The 20,615-nt window shown below is 40.6% G+C and overlaps 1 protein-coding gene across 6 annotated transcripts in view; it reads left to right on the top strand.

Moving 5' to 3' along the window:
* The window catches only part of SS18 (SS18 subunit of BAF chromatin remodeling complex), a 63,503-nt gene that overhangs the window by 21,002 nt on the left and 21,886 nt on the right, over positions 1–20,615 (top strand). For all 6 annotated transcript variants that reach the window (XM_073331344.2, XM_073331345.2, XM_073331346.2 and 3 more), the window contains 2 exons: positions 2,210–2,363; positions 17,138–17,359. In XM_073331344.2, coding sequence (XP_073187445.1) covers positions 2,210–2,363; positions 17,138–17,359 — 376 coding nt within the window. The remainder of the gene's footprint in view (positions 1–2,209; positions 2,364–17,137; positions 17,360–20,615) is intronic.

The following is a 20,615-nucleotide window of genomic DNA, read 5'->3' on the forward strand; positions in this document are numbered from 1 at the left end:
AAATCATTAGCAAAGTTAATCTTTATCTGGGAAAGTGTTAACAAGAAAAAAAATGACACAGATTGTTAGTTCTTCCCAACTTGTGTGGTTCTTTGGCCTCTGCCCTGAGAGAATTCTGCCTGTATTATGATATGCCATTGACCCTATATTGGTACTCCACATATTCCAAAAAAGCAATCCACCTAAAATAAAATGAGAAATAAAATCTTGAGTTTTCTTAGCTTGTGTCTATTTACAGATATTTTTGAGCTAGTTTGCTCAATTCAAAAAGAGTCCCACAACCCTAGTGAGGAAGGATCAGCCTCTTGAAGTAGAAGGAAGCAAGAGTTGGACCTCCTCCCTCTTCTTTAACAGAGGAGGAAGATCAAGTACAGTAGAACCTCAGCGTTACAAACAGCTCGGGAATGGAGATTGTTCATAACTCTAAAATGTTCGTAACTCAGAACAAAACATTATGGTTGTTCTTTCAAAAGTTTACAACTGAACATTGACTTAATACAGCTTGGAAACTTTACTATGCAGAAGAAAAATGCTGCTTTCCCTTTTGATTTTAATAGTATACATTTAACTGTGCTGTACTTGCTTTTTTTGGTTGCTGCTGCTGCCTGATTGTGTTCTTCCAGTTCCAAATGAGGTGTGTGGTTGACTGGTCAGTTTGTAACTCTAGTATTTGTAACCCTGAGGTTCTGCTGTAGAATGGTAGCTGCCTTCCACTCTTTACCCCCTCCATTTCCTGCTGTTTTTGCTGCAGTGAGAGATAAGTTCTTTGTCATGATAGAGGATGGAGAAGGGTTTTAGTAGGGAAGCCATCTCCTTCACTGCTTTTTTCTTCCTCTTGCTTACTGGAAGTACATTGGTGCTGGCCACCAAGGGGGTAGAGACAGCTGACCAGAAAGAAGAATTTTAGCAGACTTCCTAAAGAAATTGTCAAGAAACTAAATGCCCTCTCCTCTGAAAAATGAGGGGTGGCTACTTACATCCATTTTTTTAAGACAGTGGTCACTTCCAGCTTTATCTTCTTCTGAACCCCCAATGAATAGACATAGTGAAGGGAAGGACAGGGCTGCAGGGGAATTAACCCACAGGAGGTCACCCATTGGTCATCTTATCTTTTTCTGTAAAAGGGAATCTGGCAAAATAACCACATATCTGTGTCACAGGAGAGGATGCTCCGGAGCATGGTCACCTGCATGGGGTATCGTGGTGGTTGTCTGAGGAGCCCCAGATGAGAGAATCTTAGCTCTCTCATAGTAGAGAGCATTTTTATCCCACAGAAAGCATTTGGCTGAGGTGTGCAAAGGGGCTAGTATTGTCTCCTGAGGGTTGCATGGGACAGTGAAGCTAGCTAGCAGCAGTTTCTGTACCCCCATACATCCTTCTGAGTAGAAATCCAGTGGTAAATTCCTGCTCATGTATATTGTTTTTCTTGCTTTCCCTCTTTGAACTCTCAAGGTTATTCAGCTATTTTCCTCACAATTTCATTAGGAAATTTGCCATAAACATCCTTTCTAGGCAGCTGTCTCTGGACCTTTGGAGAGCAGCACTAATGTGCTTCCAGCCTGTAGGGGGTGTTCAGCACAAAATTATGAACCTTCAGGGGGATAGAAAAGAAGGGATCTCAGACCTTCTAACAGTCACAGTTCTCCTCTGTAATAGTGCAGATTTTTGGCATGCTTTCAGCATTTAGGGGTTCTTTCTTTTTGTAACTACTTTTTTACTGGTGCAAAGACTGTTAGCAGCAGTGGATGCACCAGGAACTGTTGGTGAGAGAAGATCATAGAATGTTTATTTTTATACCACACAAATGTTGCTTTGAAAGAGCAGATATAAAGGGGTGGTTCTTTAAAATGCTCTTTTTTGGGGTGGATGGGTAGGGGGTTAATTTTTTTTTTAAGCAATCTTAAACTGTTCTGATATAATTTTTTTAATGAAGCATTGATTTGTATTTTATTTAATAGCCATGCTGAAAGATGCTGTGTGTCTAATACATTATGCAAAATTAATGTAATACATTATGTAAAATATTAAATGTTTTACTAAAATTAATATTAAGAGGAGTTAAATGTATCAGAAGAGACAAGAAATGCTTTTCACAATGCTTTCCTTCATACCCCACTTAACAATATAGGCAACTGTTGTACCATATGTACATATAATATTTTTGTCAGACTAAATGCTTCTCTTGTTTGACTAAACTGTCTCCTTTCAGCCACCCACACAGAATATGCCTATGGGTCCAGGAGGGATGAGTCAGAGTGGCCCTCCCCCACCTCCACGTTCTCACAACATGTCTTCAGATGGTATGGTAGGTGGGGGCCCTCCTGCACCACACATGCAGAGCCAGATGAACGGCCAGATGCCTGGTAAGTTTTTCTCCTCTAAGACATTAACACCAGTGTTGCTTAGCAACTGAAACGACATGGGGGCTCAAGGGATACTAGATTGTTGATGACAAAACTGCTTTGAATGCCCCCGAGTACAAGCTCTCTTAGAGTTTGTTAGCTACAGAGCTACGTGACCTGTATTCAGTGTTTATCAGGCTGCCCTTGGGCTTTGATGTAGCTGACATACAGCATTCCTCTGATGAACAGAACTGGCTAAATTTAGTCTGTCTGAAACCGTGCCCTACAGTTGGCTTTAGAAGGCTTATTGGGGAAAGCTATTGGCCTGTGGCTGAAGAAATACAAATCCTTCCATAAAGGAGAGACTCTAAAATCATCACAGCTAAATAACGAGAGAGTAATAAAGTAAATATAACTTAGAGAGAATGCTTCAAACTGGGGTAAGCTTTACAAATAGAGCACTTTATAGAAAATAATCTAATTTCCACTAATTTTCTATATTCCATTTATTATTGAAGACACTGAATATTAAGGAATTTGTGAAGAAATTCCTTGAAGATTATTGTTTCAGATGTGAATTTAAAGTCATTTAATTGCAAAAAAAACCCCAAACAAACAAAAAGTCTGTACTCAAGAAGTAGAAAAACAAAGCAATGAAATAAGATGGTAAAATTCCAGACTGCCCTGGTCCTGGCTACAGAGATAAGTGCTCCTGTTAGCAGTAAGATCAGAATGGAGAGAGTTGTGGAAAAGCTTACTTCTTAATAGGGAATCAGCGTCCCAGAATTTAGTCTCATAAAGTCTTAGTGCCTGTTTCTCATAGTTTAGCTTTTAACTTAAAAACTACATTCCCAGGATTTCTTTTGTTCAGTTCTCCCCACAGTGGGTACAAGTGAGCTCTTCAGACCAAAGCTCTAAGATGATGATCCTTCCAGAGAAAGGAAGCTGCTGTCAAAGGTTCCCTGTAGACTCACCCCTCTCAAACAAGCACATGGATAAACTCTACAGATATATAAATAAATTGAATAGAATTTAAAACATGAGGGTAAAAATCTTGTGATTGCTCCAGCTCCTATCAGACTAACAAGTCCCTAGCTTCCCCTCAACTCTAGGTTTCAAATGATCGGATAGTGATTAGATTTCTTTTTGAGAAAAGTGGCTGGCTAGCCTCTAGAGAGGGAGAAGCAGTCCTTTAGTGGCGTGTCATATGGGTGGAGCAGAATTTAGTTAAATCATCTATTTGTAGCACAGGCTGCATTTGGCGGAAGAGATCTCTTTTGCTTCGTCAAAAATGATGATGTTCACTTCCTACATGGAACCAAGGGATTCTCAGTGGGGAGTTTCCTGCCTCTCCTAGCTTCCATCTGCTCACATTGAAAATGGCATTGTCCTTCACAATTCTGTCTCTTGAGCCTCTAGTAAAGTCATAATATTGTGTTTATGATAGTAATCTGTTTCCTTGGAAAAGATCATTGTCACAATGTGAGCATTGACACTTCACTGCAGAACGAAGGGGGAGAAAGTTAATGTGCTTAAAAAGGTACATCTTTTGTCAGTTAGGTAGACTACAAAAAGAGTTCTTATGAAAATATGTGAAAGGTAAATAAATTTTGTTTGGGTATTCTCCAAATGGAGAGAATATTTAAATATGGTTACTAACCAAGTTTAATTTACCCTCTACCACAACGTATTCTTTTTTTAAAATATACATCTATCTGCTCCTTCTCCTCTCTGTTTAAGATTGAGAATGTGAAGGTAAACAGAGACAGTTTACGATGGGTCATTTTCTGATATTGGGGTTGACACTGAATCCATTGTATATCTTTTCCTACACCTTGGAGAAAGAAGGGGAAAAAATCATATTAAATGTACAACTTTGAAATGTAGCAAATTTCATTTTTTTGAAAGACTCTGGAAGGTTCCCTATATTCAGACCTTTAGTAATTGAAATATATGCTTGCAGTCAGTTATTTTATTTTGTGTATGTGTTTATATATTTAGATATCTCAGAATAAGTACCTGTAATGAGGTCACACTCACCTTTCATGAGCTCCCCTGTCTCGGTACTAATGCCTGCACTGTTTGTGGTGGGTCTTCAGTGACTCAGACCTCTGGCCAAGTCACATTGTCTTTATGTGAGATTATAAAAAAAAAAAACAACAAAACCCAAAACACAGTAACAACAAAACACAAAGAACAAAACACCCAAACCCCTTCTGGGATAGAAGTCCAACAGGGGCCTATCTCAGTGCCCTCTGTAAGGTCCCTCGATCTGCAGCCCTATCTCAGGTCTCGCTCCTCAATCAGTCCAGCAGAGCCTATCGCAGTACCCTGGTTTGAACTGTCACAGATCCCAATAAACACTTTGTAATAGAAGCCAAAACCAAAATTTTAAAAATATAAGAAGACATAATTAGTCCAAATACAGTACACATTTAATAACATGCAAAACCAAGGGAGCTGTGGGGAAAATGATCAAGAATAGACCTACCTGAAGTAAATAGAATTAATGCCCTTAAAACACCAACTTATGGATTCAGGAAGGCCTACTATTGGAAAGGTCTTCCACAGCCAGGGTCCTGTGTTAGAAAAAGACCTGCCCAACGATGGTCAGTGCTGAACAAACCAAAGGGCTTCCTGTAGACCAATTCCCTGATTATCATAACTGCTGACCAAGGAAATCAGGCAAAAGATGATTGCTCAGAAACTTGTGACCTAGATAACAAAAGGCTTTATTTACTATAGAGGCCCTTAATTGTATTATTTGACAAACTGGCACTGTTGTCCTGTGATCACAGAAGGCGGTCATAACCAACTTTCTCTGGATCCAGTCTCATGGAAGACCAGTTTGAAGAAGTTACACGAGTTGAGCCTGTATCTCACAAAAGCATGGATGACCATGTTACGGTCTGAGAAAATTTGGCAGACTGTATTGATAAGCAACAGGTGATAATGATCATATTGACCAGTCTTGCAAATGGGCCTTCCTGTTTATAAAGATGCCCTTTTGTCACTAATCACCTCTTTTTATTCTACTGTTTAGCCAAGGTGGCATTTTTTTTGGCCCTCTTACTGGGTTTTTTTATTTGGGGTATACATATTGTTTGAACCTTTGTTTAGGTGTTTTAAGTAGTTTCCATGCAGCTTGCAAGCATTTCATTCTTGTGACTGTTCCTTTTAATTTCCGTTTAACTAGCCTCCCCATTTTTATATAGATTACATTTTTGAAATTAAATGCTACTGTGGTGGGTTTCTTTGGTATCCAGCGCCCCAAGGATGTTAAATTTAGTTACATTATGTTCACTATTACTAAGCGGTTGAGCTATATTCACCTCTTGGACCAGATCCTGTGTGCCACTTAGGACCAGGGTGGATTTGATTTAAATTGATTTAAATCATGATTTAAATCACTAGTCAGGAAGACTCGATTTAATCATGGATTTCTACATAAAAGTGCATTCTTGTTGGTTGTTATAAGGTTAATACATATTCTTCACAACTCAGAGATGGATGTAGGTTTCATTTTTAGAAGGTACACACTATACATTTTTAAAGTGATTTATTTTGAAAAGTTTTCAGATTAGTTTTATAGCTATATCAGAAAATGAATGATTGTTTGGTTATTTCATTTACCAAAGGTAATTGAAGCAGATATTTATGAAGTCATTGGGCAGTGAACTATCTCCAATTGAACAGGTTAATCATTAATATTTGGAGGATTTTCTTGCCATGCTGTATCAGGAGGAGAACATCACCAGACAGACATTTAAATTGTTTTATTTAAGTAAAACAACGTTATGTATTTTGGATTTTTTTCTTCAACAGCAAACATATTTTAACAAAACAAGCATATGAATTTTTGAATTTAGTTAAACATTCAAGTTTTTTAATATCAGGTTTGTTTTTGTTAAAATTGTTTTTAACTAAAATAGTTAAATGAAATATTAAAAAAAAAAATTAAATCGACTGTGTCAGCCAGGTCAACATGAGAAACTTAAAATATTGGCTTCTGCAGCTAATTCAGTCGTCTTCACCTTCATATTCCTGTTTGTTCATAATTTGGAAAAGAAAAACAAGTTTTCCTGCTTTTTCAGGTCCCAAACAGTTTCTCAATTTGGAATGAATTAGTTCAAAGGAAGAAAATATTCTTTCTATACCGACAGAAGAAGCTCCTGCTGATATAAAGTGAGATTATCACTTCAGCAGTCTCTGAATCCAAGTGCTTAAGTGACTTGCACCAGTTCACTGGTGTGACTTTCTTTGAAACATCATCAGCAAACATATATTTCTTGAATGGTTCACCCTTAGCTCTGAAGTTTATTATGGTTGGCATTATGGAGGGATGATGGCTGGATGTCCTTGTCATAGCCAACTCCTTTTCTTCAGCAGTTAAGGTTTGACCCTGGTACTGAGTATTGAGAATATATGCAAGAAAATGATCTGGAGACGGTGCTTGTCCCATTCATTTTTTAAATGCTTGTAATTTAACTCTCTCATTGCATATTTCTCTTTTTAAGATCTCACTGAGTTCCTTCCAAATTTCAACAGCGTCAGCAATAAAACAGCTATTTCCCTGCATTTTGTTCAAGGCTACAGAAATAGGCTTTAGGGTACTCAGCATGTGTTCAACATTTCTGTTAAGCCCAATGTTAAGAACTTTGACTGTGACAGTGCCATCTGTTTTTTCACAATTTTGTTCACAAACTCTCATCAGATTAGGCCAGTTCTTGATGTAGTGCTCAAAACAGTCCACTACTGAGTTCCATCGCATGTCTTGTGGGAGAGTTTACTTGGTTCCTCCCACTTTTTTCAGAGCAGCTGCTGCAAAGTGGTGGTTATGGAAGTATTTTGCAATTTCAACAGTATTAGCCTTTGTTTCTGGAACACTGAAGTCTTTGCCTAGGAAGTGCATCAAATGAGTACTGCAACCGTATGTTATTAGCGTGGGACTCTCTTCTAAATTTCTTCTCATCTTGGATACGTTTGCAGCATAGTCTGTGACCAAGCTGTGTACTATACATTTGAATTTTTTTTCACAGTTTGTTATAGCTTTTACTACTACTACTTGTAAGTATTCTGCTGTGTGTGCATTCCTGATGTATCAATTGTGAAGACATTCCTCTCTTCTGTTGTCACACAAGCACATACACCAGGATCATTGTGGACATTGCTCCACACATCAAGATTCAGGTTAACAATTTCACCCTCTAGACCTTTTGCACACTGCTCAATTTCTCTTTCATACACTTTATCCAGCAGTTTGCCTGCGACATCTGCTCTGTTGGGTGGATTGTATCTGGGTCTTAATGACTGAACCATGTTAATGAAGTGTGGGTTCTCAATCATATGGAAAAGGAGAGTTTGTTTCATAAACAAACGGCAATTTTTTCATCAATTACCTCTTTTTGTAATCTGCAGATTCTTATCACAAACATATCTATGGTTGTTTCTGGATGATGGCGGTTTTTTTTCTTCTTTTTGCCACAGGTGATAGCCACAGTATATCTATGTGACATATATGATGTGACTGAAACACTATCATTGGCAGATAACTTTGAAACTATAGAAAATGATGGTGATCTTGAAGGTGGATAGTCTTCAGAATCCCGTATGTTGAGGATGGATTCTCCTAAACAAAATAAGTCAATGCAGTTATTTAATTATTATTACCATACTCTCATTTAGCATTCTCCTTGCATTCACTGACACTCAGTACTACTTTAAAGGTGAAATTGTAAAAAGATCTACCTATTTCAGCTATTTATTTTTTATCACAACTGCATCTTAAATCATAGTACCATAGAGTAACAACTATATTTTTTGCTCAAATATGAAAATTCAAGAATAGTCCAGAAGGAAGACAGGCACTCCTTAAGAAAGAAGTATGAAATAAAGAAGTTTACCAACCTGAAGATCCTGCATGTTCAGACATGTTCCTTTCATCACGTTGAATGCAGCTTCTCTTGTTGTTGTTTCATTCGGGTGACCAGGCCTTGCATTTCTTTGTTGCACTGTTTGCATTTTGCACACATGCCTGTTTTACCCACAGGTAGAGGAACTTCATTAAAATATTCCCAAACTGGGTCTCTTTCACGGCCTGCTGCTATTATAGGTTTTCCCTTCCAGTGAGAGAATGGTTCGGTAGATCTCAAATCAATGAAGGTTACACTCAGAAAGACCTCAAGACTTCTGGAATATGCTGCTCAAGCAGTTTCACTTCTGTTTCTACTGCCTGTCCCTCCCTTCTCACATTTATCTCCAGACTTCTTCTCCTTGTCCAGATCTGTTCCGCCCCCAACAATCTGCTAGTCATTGAACTTTTTGAAACTTTTTGTACTTTTAGAGAGAGGTAAGGGTTTGATTCTGTGTACACAAATTTGCAGAGGAACAATAGGATTGAGGTCTGTTATTTCTCTCCTCTGTATATTATTTATATATTTAAAAACATTTTTGCTGTTAACAAGCATGTTATCTTTGGAGACACAAATCCACAGTTTGAGAACTGCAAAATTGAACATCTCTGATGATATCTTCTAGACTGAGCACTGAGTCCCATTGGGTAGATAGAAAGATTAACCTAAATAATCTATACAGAAGCCCCTGGAACCCCATAAGATTGGGTCTCTAATCCATGAACTATTGGAACTCATTTACAAAACTTTTTTTAAACATTACATGACTATATTGTCTCATATTATAGAATTAGAATGTATAATTCCTATTCCATGATGAGATATCTTTGAGCTATAATGTATCTTAATGAAAACTACTGTGACTGGATCGGGCCAGATGGCTACAGGAGAGTAATAGAAGGCAGATATATTAGCCCCAGGTTAAGTAGGTCCCTTTTCCCTGGGTAAGGTAACAGGGAAGGTTCCAGAACAATCAGGAACGTTCTGGAGACAATTAAGACAGGCTGATTAGAACACCTGCAGCCAATCAAGAAGCTGCTAGAATCAATTAAGGCAGGCTAATCAGGGCACCTGGGTTTTAAAAAGGAGCTCACTTCAGTTTGTGGTGTGTGTGTGAGGAGCTGGGAGCAAGAGGCACTAGGAGCTGAGAGTGAGAACATGGACTGTTGGAGGACTGAGGTGTACAAGCATTATCAGACACCAAGAGGAAGGTCCTATGTTGGGAGGAGGCCATGGAGAAGTAGCCCAGGGAGTTGTAGCTGTGACACAGCTGTTCCAGGAGGCACTCTAGACAGCTGCATTCCACAGGGCCCTGGGCTGGAACCCGGAATAGAGGGCGGGCCCGGGTTACCCCCAAATCCTCCCAACTCCTGGTCAGACATAGGAGGAGTCAACCTGGACTGTGGGTTCAGAAAAACTGCTAAGCTGAGGGCTGCTGTGAAGCTCCAAGGTGAGCAAATCTGCCAATAAGCGCAAGACCCACCAAGGTAGAGGAGGAACTTTGTCACACTACCTTTTAGATAGGTTTTTTCCTCAAAAAGCATTTTATCAAAAAAATCCAATTTAAATTAAAAAAAAATCTGATTCTTTTGCAATTTTTAAAAAAAAATCATTGATTTGGTATCCACCCTGTTTAGGACTAAATCAAGACTTGCCTCTCCCTTTGTGGGTTCCCGGGCTAGCTTCTCCAAGAAGCAGTCATTAATGGTGTCTAGAAATTTTATCTTTGCATCCAGTCCTCAGGTGACATGTACCCAGTTAATATGGGGATAGTTAAATCCCCCATGATTATTGGGTTTTTTATTTTTATAGCCTCTCCACTCTCCCTAAGTATTTCACAAGCAGTGACACCATCCTGGTCAGGTGATCAGTAGTATATTCCTACTCTATACTCTCATTTTCAAGCATGGAATTTCAATCCAAAGAGATTCTGTGGTACTGTTTGGTTCATTTAAGATATTTTTCCAATATTGATTTGTGCTTTCTTTCACATATTGTGCCACTCCTTCACTAGCATGACCTATTCTGTCATTCCTATATGTTTTGTACCCTTGTGTTGATTATCATTGTTCCACCATGTTGCTGTGATGCCTGTTATATCAGTATCCTCATTTAATATTAGACTCTCAAGTTCACCCATCTTAGTAATTAGACTTCTAGCATTTGTATACAAGCACTTATAAAATTTGTCAGTATTTAGTTCTCTTCTTTCCTATGATGTAATTGAATGGGACTCTCCTTTGTTTGACTGTTTTTCTTCAGTTCCTACATGTACTTTATCACCTTCTATCCTCCCCTCTTTACTAGGATACAGAGTGTATCCACTTTAATAAATCCTCCCCCATGGGATGTGTCTGTCTGAACTGTGTTGTCCTCTGTGGCTGTCGGCTTTCTCCTAGCCTTTAGTTTAAAACTCCTCCATGACCTTTTCATTTTACCAGCTAGCACTATGGTTTTGTTTTAAGTGGAGCCCATCCTTCCTTAATATCATTCTTTGTTCCAAAAAGATGCCCCAGTTCCTATGTCCCTCCCCACAACACCATGTCTCATCCATACATTGAGACCCTGCAGTTCTGCCTGTCTAACTGGCCCTGTGCGTGGAACTGGTGCATTTCAAAGAATGCTACCATGGAAATCCTGGACTTTAATGTCTTTCCTAGCAGTCTAAATTTGGTCTCCAGGACCTCTTTCCTACTTTCCCCTATGTCTTTGGTACCTATATGTATCACAACCACCTGGTCTTTCCCAGCACTGCACACAAATCTGTATAGAGGTCTCAAGAGGTCTTCAGCCTTCGCACTTGTCAGGTAATTTACCGTGTGGTTCTCCCAGTGATCACAAACCCAGCTATCAATATTTCTAATAATTAAATCCCCCATTACTATTACCTGTCTCTTCCAAAAAACGGATTCCCTCCTCTGGAGAGGTAGCCTCTGTGCAATAGGATATCATGACTCCATCTGGAAGGAGGGTCCCAACTATAGGTTTGTTTCCCTCTGCTCCAGCTTGATGCTCTCCTTTGTTGAGAATTTCATCCTTCTCAACAGCACAGAGGCTGTCAGAGTGGGGGTGGGATCACACTACCTTGTCCCAGAAAGTTTTGGCTATATACCTTTCTGTCTCCCGTAGCTCCTCCAATTCAGCCACTGTGATCTCAAGGTCTTGTATTTCGTGTCTGAGGACCATGAGTTACTTGCACTGCGTGCACACATATACCCCCTGCCCACAAGGCAGGTAATTATACATGCTGCATTCAGTGCAGTAAACAGAATAGCCTCTACTTTGCTGCTGGACATCTGTCTGCATTATTTTTACTCTTGCAGAGGTTTTTGTTTGGTTGGTTTTTGTTTTTTTGAGGGGGACGTTTATTGGCTTAAGTTTAGAGAATGGTCATTAAGTGTATCTGGCTCTCATGCTCCCTCTCTAAACTCCCCTGTTTGCTAGCTCCTCTGGTCATATAGGAGCTGGCTTTTTAAACTCCTGTTCTCCCTCAGTTATCCCTGGCCCCCTTGTCAAGGGATCCTTAAGGGATTAGGGATCAAAGGAGAGCAGGCTAGAGCTTTGTTAGGAAGCTTTCAGCCTTGCCTAGGCTAGCAGGCCGCTTGGCTCAGCACAGAGCTCCCCCAAACAGAACACACTATAAAACTTCAATCAAGCAGGCACATGGCAATCAAGCAAGCACACAAAAACCCCCAACCAACCAGGCAACAAGCTCACCTCAAGGATGAGTTTTCTTCCCGTTTGGCTTTTTTGTTTGTGTATGATTCTTGACCTTCATTTTTTTCTAATACAACTTGTTGTTTGCAAATCCTCCAATAACTGCCTCTGTAAGCTGTGTATAACAGTGGCTATCAAACTTTCTTTTTCGCGGACCACTTGAAAATTGCTGAGGGTCTCGGCGGACCACTTAATGATCTTTCCAAATGTTATTTGTACCGTTAGCTAACTATAGTAAAGCGCTTTGGATAAAAGCGCTATATAGAAAAAACCTTACTAATAGTTAACTTTTTTTGTTCTACAAATAAAAGGACACAACTCATATCATTAGTCTTATCTTTCTAACGCAATGGATGTGTCCTCTCTTCCCCCACTGTGGCAGCCCCCAAGCTGGTGCTGGGAAGGAGCAGGGCGGGGTCTCTCCCCCTCTCCCCTGCTGCAGCAGCCCCCGAGCTGGAGCTGGGAAGGAGGGGGGTATCTTCCCCCGCCACAGAGCTGAGGCTGGGAAGGAAGGCCATCTTTCCCCAGCAGCCGCAGCCCTAGAACTGGGGAGAGTCACCTTTTTCTCTGACCGCCGCAGCCCTGCACATCCCAAATTCCCCCCACTCCCTCTTCTCACCCCACTGCCCCCTCCCACCTATCCCCTGTTCCCCCCACGGCCACCACCTCACCTTACATGTTCATCTTCTCCAGGGCCCAGGCACCTAATTAGTGGAGCCACGCCTGCATGGCTTCACTAATTGGGTGAGTGGCTGTTCATTCTCTTGTATGCAGCCGCCCAGGTGCGCTCCTTAGATGGATTTATCCTCCATGAACTTACCTAATTCTTTTTGGAGCCCATAGAATCATAGAATCATAGAATATCAGGGTTGGAAGGGACCCCAGAAGGTCATCTAGTCCAACCCCCTGCTCAAAGCAGGACCAATTCCCAGTTAAATCATCCCAGCCAGGGCTTTGTCAAGCCTGACCTTAAAAACCTCTAAGGAAGGAGATTCTACCACCTCCCTAGGTAACGCATTCCAGTGTTTCACCACCCTCTTAGTGAAAAAGTTTTTCCTAATATCCAATCTAAACCTCCCCCACTGCAACTTGAGACCATTACTCCTCGTTCTGTCATCTGCTACCATTGAGAACAGTCTAGAGCCATCCTCTTTGGAACCCCCTTTCAGGTAGTTGAAAGCAGCTATCAAATCCCCCCTCATTCTTCTCTTCTGCAGGCTAAACAATCCCAGCTCCCTCAGCCTCTCCTCATAACTCATGTGTTCCAGTCCCCTAATAATTTTTGTTGCCCTTCGCTGGACTCTCTCCAATTTATCCACATCCTTCTTGAAGTGTGGGGCCCAAAACTGGACACAGTACTCCAGATGAGGCCTCACCAATGTCGAATAGAGGGGAACGATCACGTCCCTCGATCTGCTCGCTATGCCCCTACTTATACATCCCAAAATGCCATTGGCCTTCTTGGCAACAAGGGCACACTGCTGACTCATATCCAGCTTCTCGTCCACTGTCACCCCTAGGTCCTTTTCTGCAGAACTGCTGCCTAGCCATTCGGTCCCTAGTCTGTAGCTGTGCATTGGGTTCTTCCGTCCTAAGTGCAGGACCCTGCACTTATCCTTATTGAACCTCATCAGATTCCTTTTGGCCCAATCTTCCAATTGGTCTAGGTCCTTCTGTATCCTATCCCTCCCCTCCAGCGTATCTACCACTCCTCCCACATATACTTTTGGCCTTCAGAACATCCTCTGGCATTGAGTTCCACGTGTGTTGGGTGAAAAAGTACTTCCTTATATTTGTTTTAAATCTTCTGTCTATTAATTTCATTGGATGACCCTCATCCTTGTGTTATTTGAAGGGGGGTAAATAACACTTCCTCCTCCATTTTCTCCATGCCATTCATGATTTTATAGACCTCACTCATTTCCTCCCTTAGTTGTCTCTTTTCTAAGCTGAACGATTCCAGTCTTTTAAATATATCCTCATATTCAAGCTGTTCCATACCTTTCATCATGTTTGTTGTCCTTTTCTGTGCTTTTCCCAATTCTAATTATATCTTTTTCGAGATGGGGTGACCAGAACTGCGTGCAGTATTCAAGGTGTGGGTGTACCATGGATTTATAAGTCGCCACAGCCCTACATGTCCTAAATTTCCCCCTCTTCTTACCCCACTGCCCCCTCACACCTATCCCCCATTCCCCCCAAGGCCACCACCTCACCTTACATGTGTGTCTTCTCCAGGGTCCAGGCACCTAATTAGTGGACCAAGGCCTGCACGGCTTCACTAATTAGGTGGGTGGCCCTTCATTTTCTTGTGTGCAGCCGCCCAGGCGTGCACCTTAGAGGGAACTATCCGCAGACCACCTGAATGGAGGCTTGCAGACTACTGGTGGTCCACGGACCACAGTTTGAGAACCTCTGGTGTATACCACTGCCTCATCTAAAATCCTTATCTATGCCTTAATTTCTTCTGACTTTGAATATTGCAGCTGTTTTTCCTTGGCCAAGACCTGGCTCTCCAGACATATAGAATGCTGATATGATTCTTTTCAAACCTACAGAAAAATACAACCAAATTGCTTTGTCCTCATACTGCTCCACTAGTTCCATGTTTCTTTTAGGATCCATTTCAGAATTGCCTTCTGTTTTATATCATTTATGCAGCCTATTTCACAATGAAAGCTTTACGCCTACTTAGCCATGATGTAGCCTATTAATAGACCTATCATTTCTACACTCCCCACTCAGCTTGTGTAGTGTTGGCCTCTTTGCCCCATCACATAATTTTGCTACTGGTAGTATGATAGACTTCCTTCCTGTGACAAGTTCCTTGCAACTGTAGGACTGCTGTGCCCCCTAAACTCTCCAGCCTGGGCTGTCTCTCACAATGCTTTGCTAGTGACAAGCAGCAAACCCCTCCAGCTGCCGTTATCACTCAGCCACCAGCATGCAGAGGCACGTCAAGCCAATTTGAGTGCTCTCCAAACCACTCATGATCTATATGCATGGAAACACCAGCTAGTCTCTTAAGCCCCCAGCCTTGCACCCCAGAAATATACTGTCTTGCACTGCTCAAGACCTCCTTTTGAACAGTGTAAACTTATTAATTAATTTGCCACTTCATCAAAGGAAAATGGACATGCCACCAGCCTTTGTAACCTGAACAGATTCCCCAAGCACTTTAGACAAGCTCCCTAGTAAGGATAAAACATTAAAATAAGTTTATTAACTACAGAAAGATAGATTTTAAGTGATTATAAATGGTAGGCATAAAAGTAAGAGAGAGTTACCTTAAGAAAATAAAAAGTAAACATGCAGCCTAAAGCCTCTTTTAGGCTAAACCAGAGGTGAATCAAACAGCTTTTCTCACCCTACTGGATGTTGCAGGTAGGTTATAGTTCTTAATACACAGGCTGACTTTCCTTCTCAGCCTGGGACCAGTCTCTTCAGTTCAAGTCTTTGTCTTCCCAGCATTGTTGCCTTCAGCGTAGGTGGGGGAGGAGAGAGGTAATTGCATGATGCCACTGCCCCTTATCTTATACTCTGTCCATGTGCCTGAAAAATACTGGCCTAAATGTCCTGGTGGGCCTTGCTGAGTCACAGAGTTGAGCAGTTCACCTGGTGTGGTCTTGTGCAACTGAGTCATAGAGTTGAGCAATTCCCATTGTGTAGTGCTTATGCACCTCTGTTACAGAATTGTAAATGTCTTGTTTACAACTCCTCTGCTGATCAATGGTTGTTTAACGCTTTTCTGTGTGTGGATCACCTCCTTTGCTATCACTGGAGAGCTAGCAATGGGCGACTTCCAAACTCAAAACATATTTCAATAACAACCATAAAGAAAAATCTCATAATATCACACACATTAACAATATACATATTTTGACAGAAGAGTGGGTTTCAGCAGATCATGACCTTTCATATGGTGTCTTACATGGCATGCTTTGTATGAAATATCACAACCATACACAAATGATGAATATGAGGGTTACAGGGGGTACTTTGAGGTACCGCATGTCATATAGTACTTCCCTCTTAGGATGTCTGTCATTTACATAAGCCTTCCTGATTTCACTACCTTCTCGACCCTCATATCTGATCAGAAAATTTTCTCCCTTGCCTGATTTTCTCTCTCTGCTTTTATTTTTTCATTTTAACTTTATAACTATATTATTTAATACTGTGTAAAGTTTTTGGGGATAAAGCCTATATGAAAAAAGCTGTACAAAATAAAATTGTATTCCACTGCCACCATAGAGAGGCAAAAAAAAAAATTCCTTTTATAGAAGCAATTTCCAGTTACAAAAAAATAAATATTTAGTATGTGAACAGCTGATATTCATATTGACGGAAAAGGGGCTTCAATTCACATCTCCCAGCTAAAAGAATAGATAGTTTATCAAGCAGTCATGCTTATACTCTTTTTTTAAAATATCCATTGAGAGTGGGTATAATCAAGAGATCAATCAAACTCCAACCTGTCTTGCCAGGAAGGGAGGAGTAAAGGGTGAAGAGGTATAACTGGCCATATGGGTGTGTGACCAGGTTGTTCATCCTTTGGGTCTTCACTGGGAGCAATGGTGAGAGGTTAACTGTTTTTTTCTGTAATCTGTAAATATATTTGTAAGCTTTTGGCTGTAGTTGATGTTAGAACCTAATGTTAAATATGGTTATAATTATGTGTGTGGGGGGGGTGTGTTTCTTTGCACTGTCTGAAGTTCAGTACTTGTTATTATTTCCCAAGTATTAAATACCAGTTTCAAAAGAATATCTAGGTTGACTAGTATGAATACATTAAAATCTGTAGAGCCAGGCTCTTGAACCTACTGTTGCACTGATAAATAAGGGGGGTGTTGAAATCTAGGTGTATGTGAGCTAAGTGCTAAAAGGCAAGCTTTGTACAGAGTATGGATTTAAGAAAGGCTGAATGATGGTTTGCAACTTTTATTTTAAAAGTTTCAGCTACTCTATAAGAGATAATGTAAAGTCATAATGGAACTAAACTTAATGACAATTGCAAACTCTGTTTTATGATTTAATCCGGTCAAGAAATCATAAGCCAACCCCCTGATTTAATAAAAGTACATAATATAATTAGTGTTGTGACTGAGTGTGACTGCTGTTGATTGTTTAATGGTACTTAACGTAACATGTTTTTTCTTTCCAAAGGACCTAACCATATGCCTATGCAAGGACCTGGGCCTAATCAACTCAGTATGACAAACAGTTCCATGAACATGTCTTCAAGTAGCCATGGGTCCATGGGCGGTTATAATCACTCAGTGCCATCTTCACAAAGCATGCCAGTGCAGAATCAGATGACTCTGAGCCAAGGACAGCCCATGAGCAACTATGGCCCCAGACCAAATATAAACATGCAACCAAACCAAGGTAAATGAAATTTAATTCCTATTAAGTGGGAGTCACCTAGAAAACGAGGCCTCTTACGTAAGCCTTTAAAGGTGGAAAAAAGCCTTTATTCCAAGTTAAAGTGTTTCCTTCTCTAAATATATTTATCTTTCTGTCCCTAAGGATCTTTGGGTGGGATCCATGAGGGGACTTAGGTGTAGCAATGCTGAGCACCACAGCACCTAACTTTTAGGCACCTAGAAAATCATTAGAACCACTGGGGTCCACAAAGGTTGAGTTAGGCACAAAGACTACCTAAACAATGAATGGGGAGAAGTAGGCACCTAAGAACATGATCCACAAAAGCCAGCACGCTAGCTGGGGAACTGCCTAAGGTAGCCCATGGGAGATGCTGACCAGAGCGGTGTATGCTAAGCCCCTTTCCTTTCTTGGAGATAGGCGCCTGAGGAGGAGAAGTAATTTGAACTGGGTCGATCATCTATCAGTTGAGTGCCCTAACCGATAGGCTGTGGAAATGGTCTGATATGGGTGTCCCTCAATTTCTCCTGTTGAAGTTGGTCCACTTCAATGAAACATTGAATAGTTAAATATTAATTGAGCCAGAGATAGAGTTAGAATGATTCTGTATCCTAGTGGTTAGAGTACTCACTTGAGAGGTGGCCAGTCCCTGTTTGAATTCCTTCACCCCTTCATGAGGACGGGGTCTTGAACTGGGGGTTCTCCCACATCTTGGGTGAATACCCTGTCCACTTGGCTAAAGGTTATAAGGGAGGTCCTCCTTTTCTTTCTCTTCCCCTTTCCCCTAGGCTATATTGTGTAAACTAGCCTGAGGGGGCTGATCCAGTAGATGTGCTCAGATGCTACCTAATGAATAGGGCCCCTTCTTTAAGCTTAGATGGCTGAACGCCTGTCTTTCTGGTTTGTGAATTATTCTCACTCTTAGGTGGGAGATAGGCATCTGGTTGCCTAGAGTGGGCAGTTGTGGAGGAGATAGGTGCTCAGGAGTGAGGCTCCAGTTCTCATGTCCAGAGGCAAAAGCTTAGGTGCCAAGTGAGTTTAAGCACTTATGAAGTTAGACAGCAGCGGAGCTGGAGTTTTCTGGATCGCAATGGTCCTAAAAATGGGCATGAGGCACCTAAGTACCTTTGTGGATCCCACCCTTTGTCTCTTCTCCTGCCTTTTAGTCACTTAATTGTTTTCAGTCATTGGGCCACATTCAGACATAGTGTGAACCACTGGAAATATCTGCTTTTGTCAGATCTGAAGGGAACCTATGTCTTTTTTGTAGTGTTATTTATGTAACATTCTGCATTTAGTGAAGATCGTGATATAAGAGAGTTACTACATTGCTGTGTGTATCTCCTGTAGAAATTTACTGTGGTAAAACAATACATTTTTCTTTTTAAGTATTGATACACAAATCACTCTTCAATCTCATGGATTAATTGAGTAATTAAGATTAGATAGTCCCAGTAAACATATATAGGAGACTATCTAATATTATGTATACATATGTATCTCTGTTCTCTATCACACATATGTTTTTAATTTGGAATACCTGTTTCTTTTGTATTAGGAATAGAATTTCAGTCCCAGACAAAATCTGTTTCTACATAGTATTTTCTGATGATGTCTTTATGCATAAAGTAACAATTCAGAATTAATTCTGTATCGAAGATATTTATCCAGAATAAACAGCAGAGATGCTCTATCCTGTTGGCGGTGTGGTCCTTGTGTTAGTGCCAAATACACTGCAGTATAAAAATATCATACTACCACAATGGACAAAACTATTAACTTGTCTCTATGCTATGTATTCACACACATGCTCTTAACAGACAGGGCAGAACACCGCTTGCTGGTTGTAAAGTCTTACTGCATTTGATTTGAATACACTGTCCTCTAAAAGCCAAACTATGGAATCCAAAATGTAAATGCAGTAATTAAAACATGTTTGTTATCTATCTATCTGGATTGTATGTCAAACAAGTCAACTAAAGAATATGTGTGGGGCTCCCTTTACTTCATCTGCTGTGAGAGAAAATGTTTTTTATTTTGGCAGAGTTTCTCTTTGGTTACTAATATACATAATACTGTAGTGTGAATTGAGATTGAGTTTTTCTTTCCAATATTGTCTTTTGTTCCATGTTTTGTTGCACATCTGTCTGTCTGTCCGTGAAGGAATCCTTTTTATTTTTATTAGGTCAGCTAGAGGTTCAAATCAACAGGAAGATCCAGTCAGTGTTAGTACAGAAGACAGTCCAACCACGAGTTTGGTTACTGTTAGCAAAAGCAAGAAAACTGATGATTCTGAGATTAACCACAGTTGTAGTTACACAGCTCTAAGAAATCTGGTAGTTAAGAAAAAGTACATGGCTGTGATTGCAAATCGGAGCAAATATACCTTTGGCTGTAAGTTGTTAAATTTTGTGTGTTTGTTAGGCAGTGGGTCTGGGAGCATTTTTTTTATAACATTTGTGAATCATTTTAGAAAAGTATTGGGCATACTGCAGCTGAAATACCTTAATTATGAAGACTTGACTCTTAATAAGGAAAGTAAATGATGTAGGTAGAAGTAAATACAGGGAAAGAATTAAACTAAATGTCTGCAAAAATCGGTGTATTTTGTAAGTAACCGATCAACTTCAGAGTAGAGTGGGGCGTCTCGTTAGGGGACGAGACGCCCCTACTCTACTTGCGCTACACTGATGACATCTTCATCATCTGGACCCATGGAAAAAAGCCCTTGAGGAATTCCACCATGATTTCAACAATTTCCATCTCACCATTAACCTCAGCCTGGACCAGTCCACACAAGAGATCCACTTTCTGGACACTACAGTGCTAATAGGCGATGGTCACATAAACACCACCCTATACTGGAAACCTACTGACCGCTATACTTACCTACATGCCTCCAGCTTTCATCCAGACCACACCACACGATCCATTGTCTACAGCCAAGCTCTAAGATACAACCGCCTTTGCTCCAACCCCTCAGACAGAGACAAACATCTACAAGATCTCTATCAAGCATTCTTACAACTACAATACCCACCTGCTGAAGTGAAGAAACAGATTGACAGAGCCAGAAGAGTTCCCAGAAGTCACCTACTACAGGACAGGCCCAACAAAGAAAATAACAGAACACCACTAGCCATCACCTTCAGCCCCCAACTAAAACCTCACAAGCACATCATCAAAGATCTACAACCTATCCTGGGGACGATCCCTCACTCTCACAGATCTTGGGAGACAGGCCAGTCCTCACTTGCAG

The sequence above is a fragment of the Lepidochelys kempii genome, chromosome 2, assembly GCF_965140285.1.
Source record: "Lepidochelys kempii isolate rLepKem1 chromosome 2, rLepKem1.hap1, whole genome shotgun sequence".
Taxonomy (NCBI): domain Eukaryota; kingdom Metazoa; phylum Chordata; order Testudines; family Cheloniidae; genus Lepidochelys; species Lepidochelys kempii.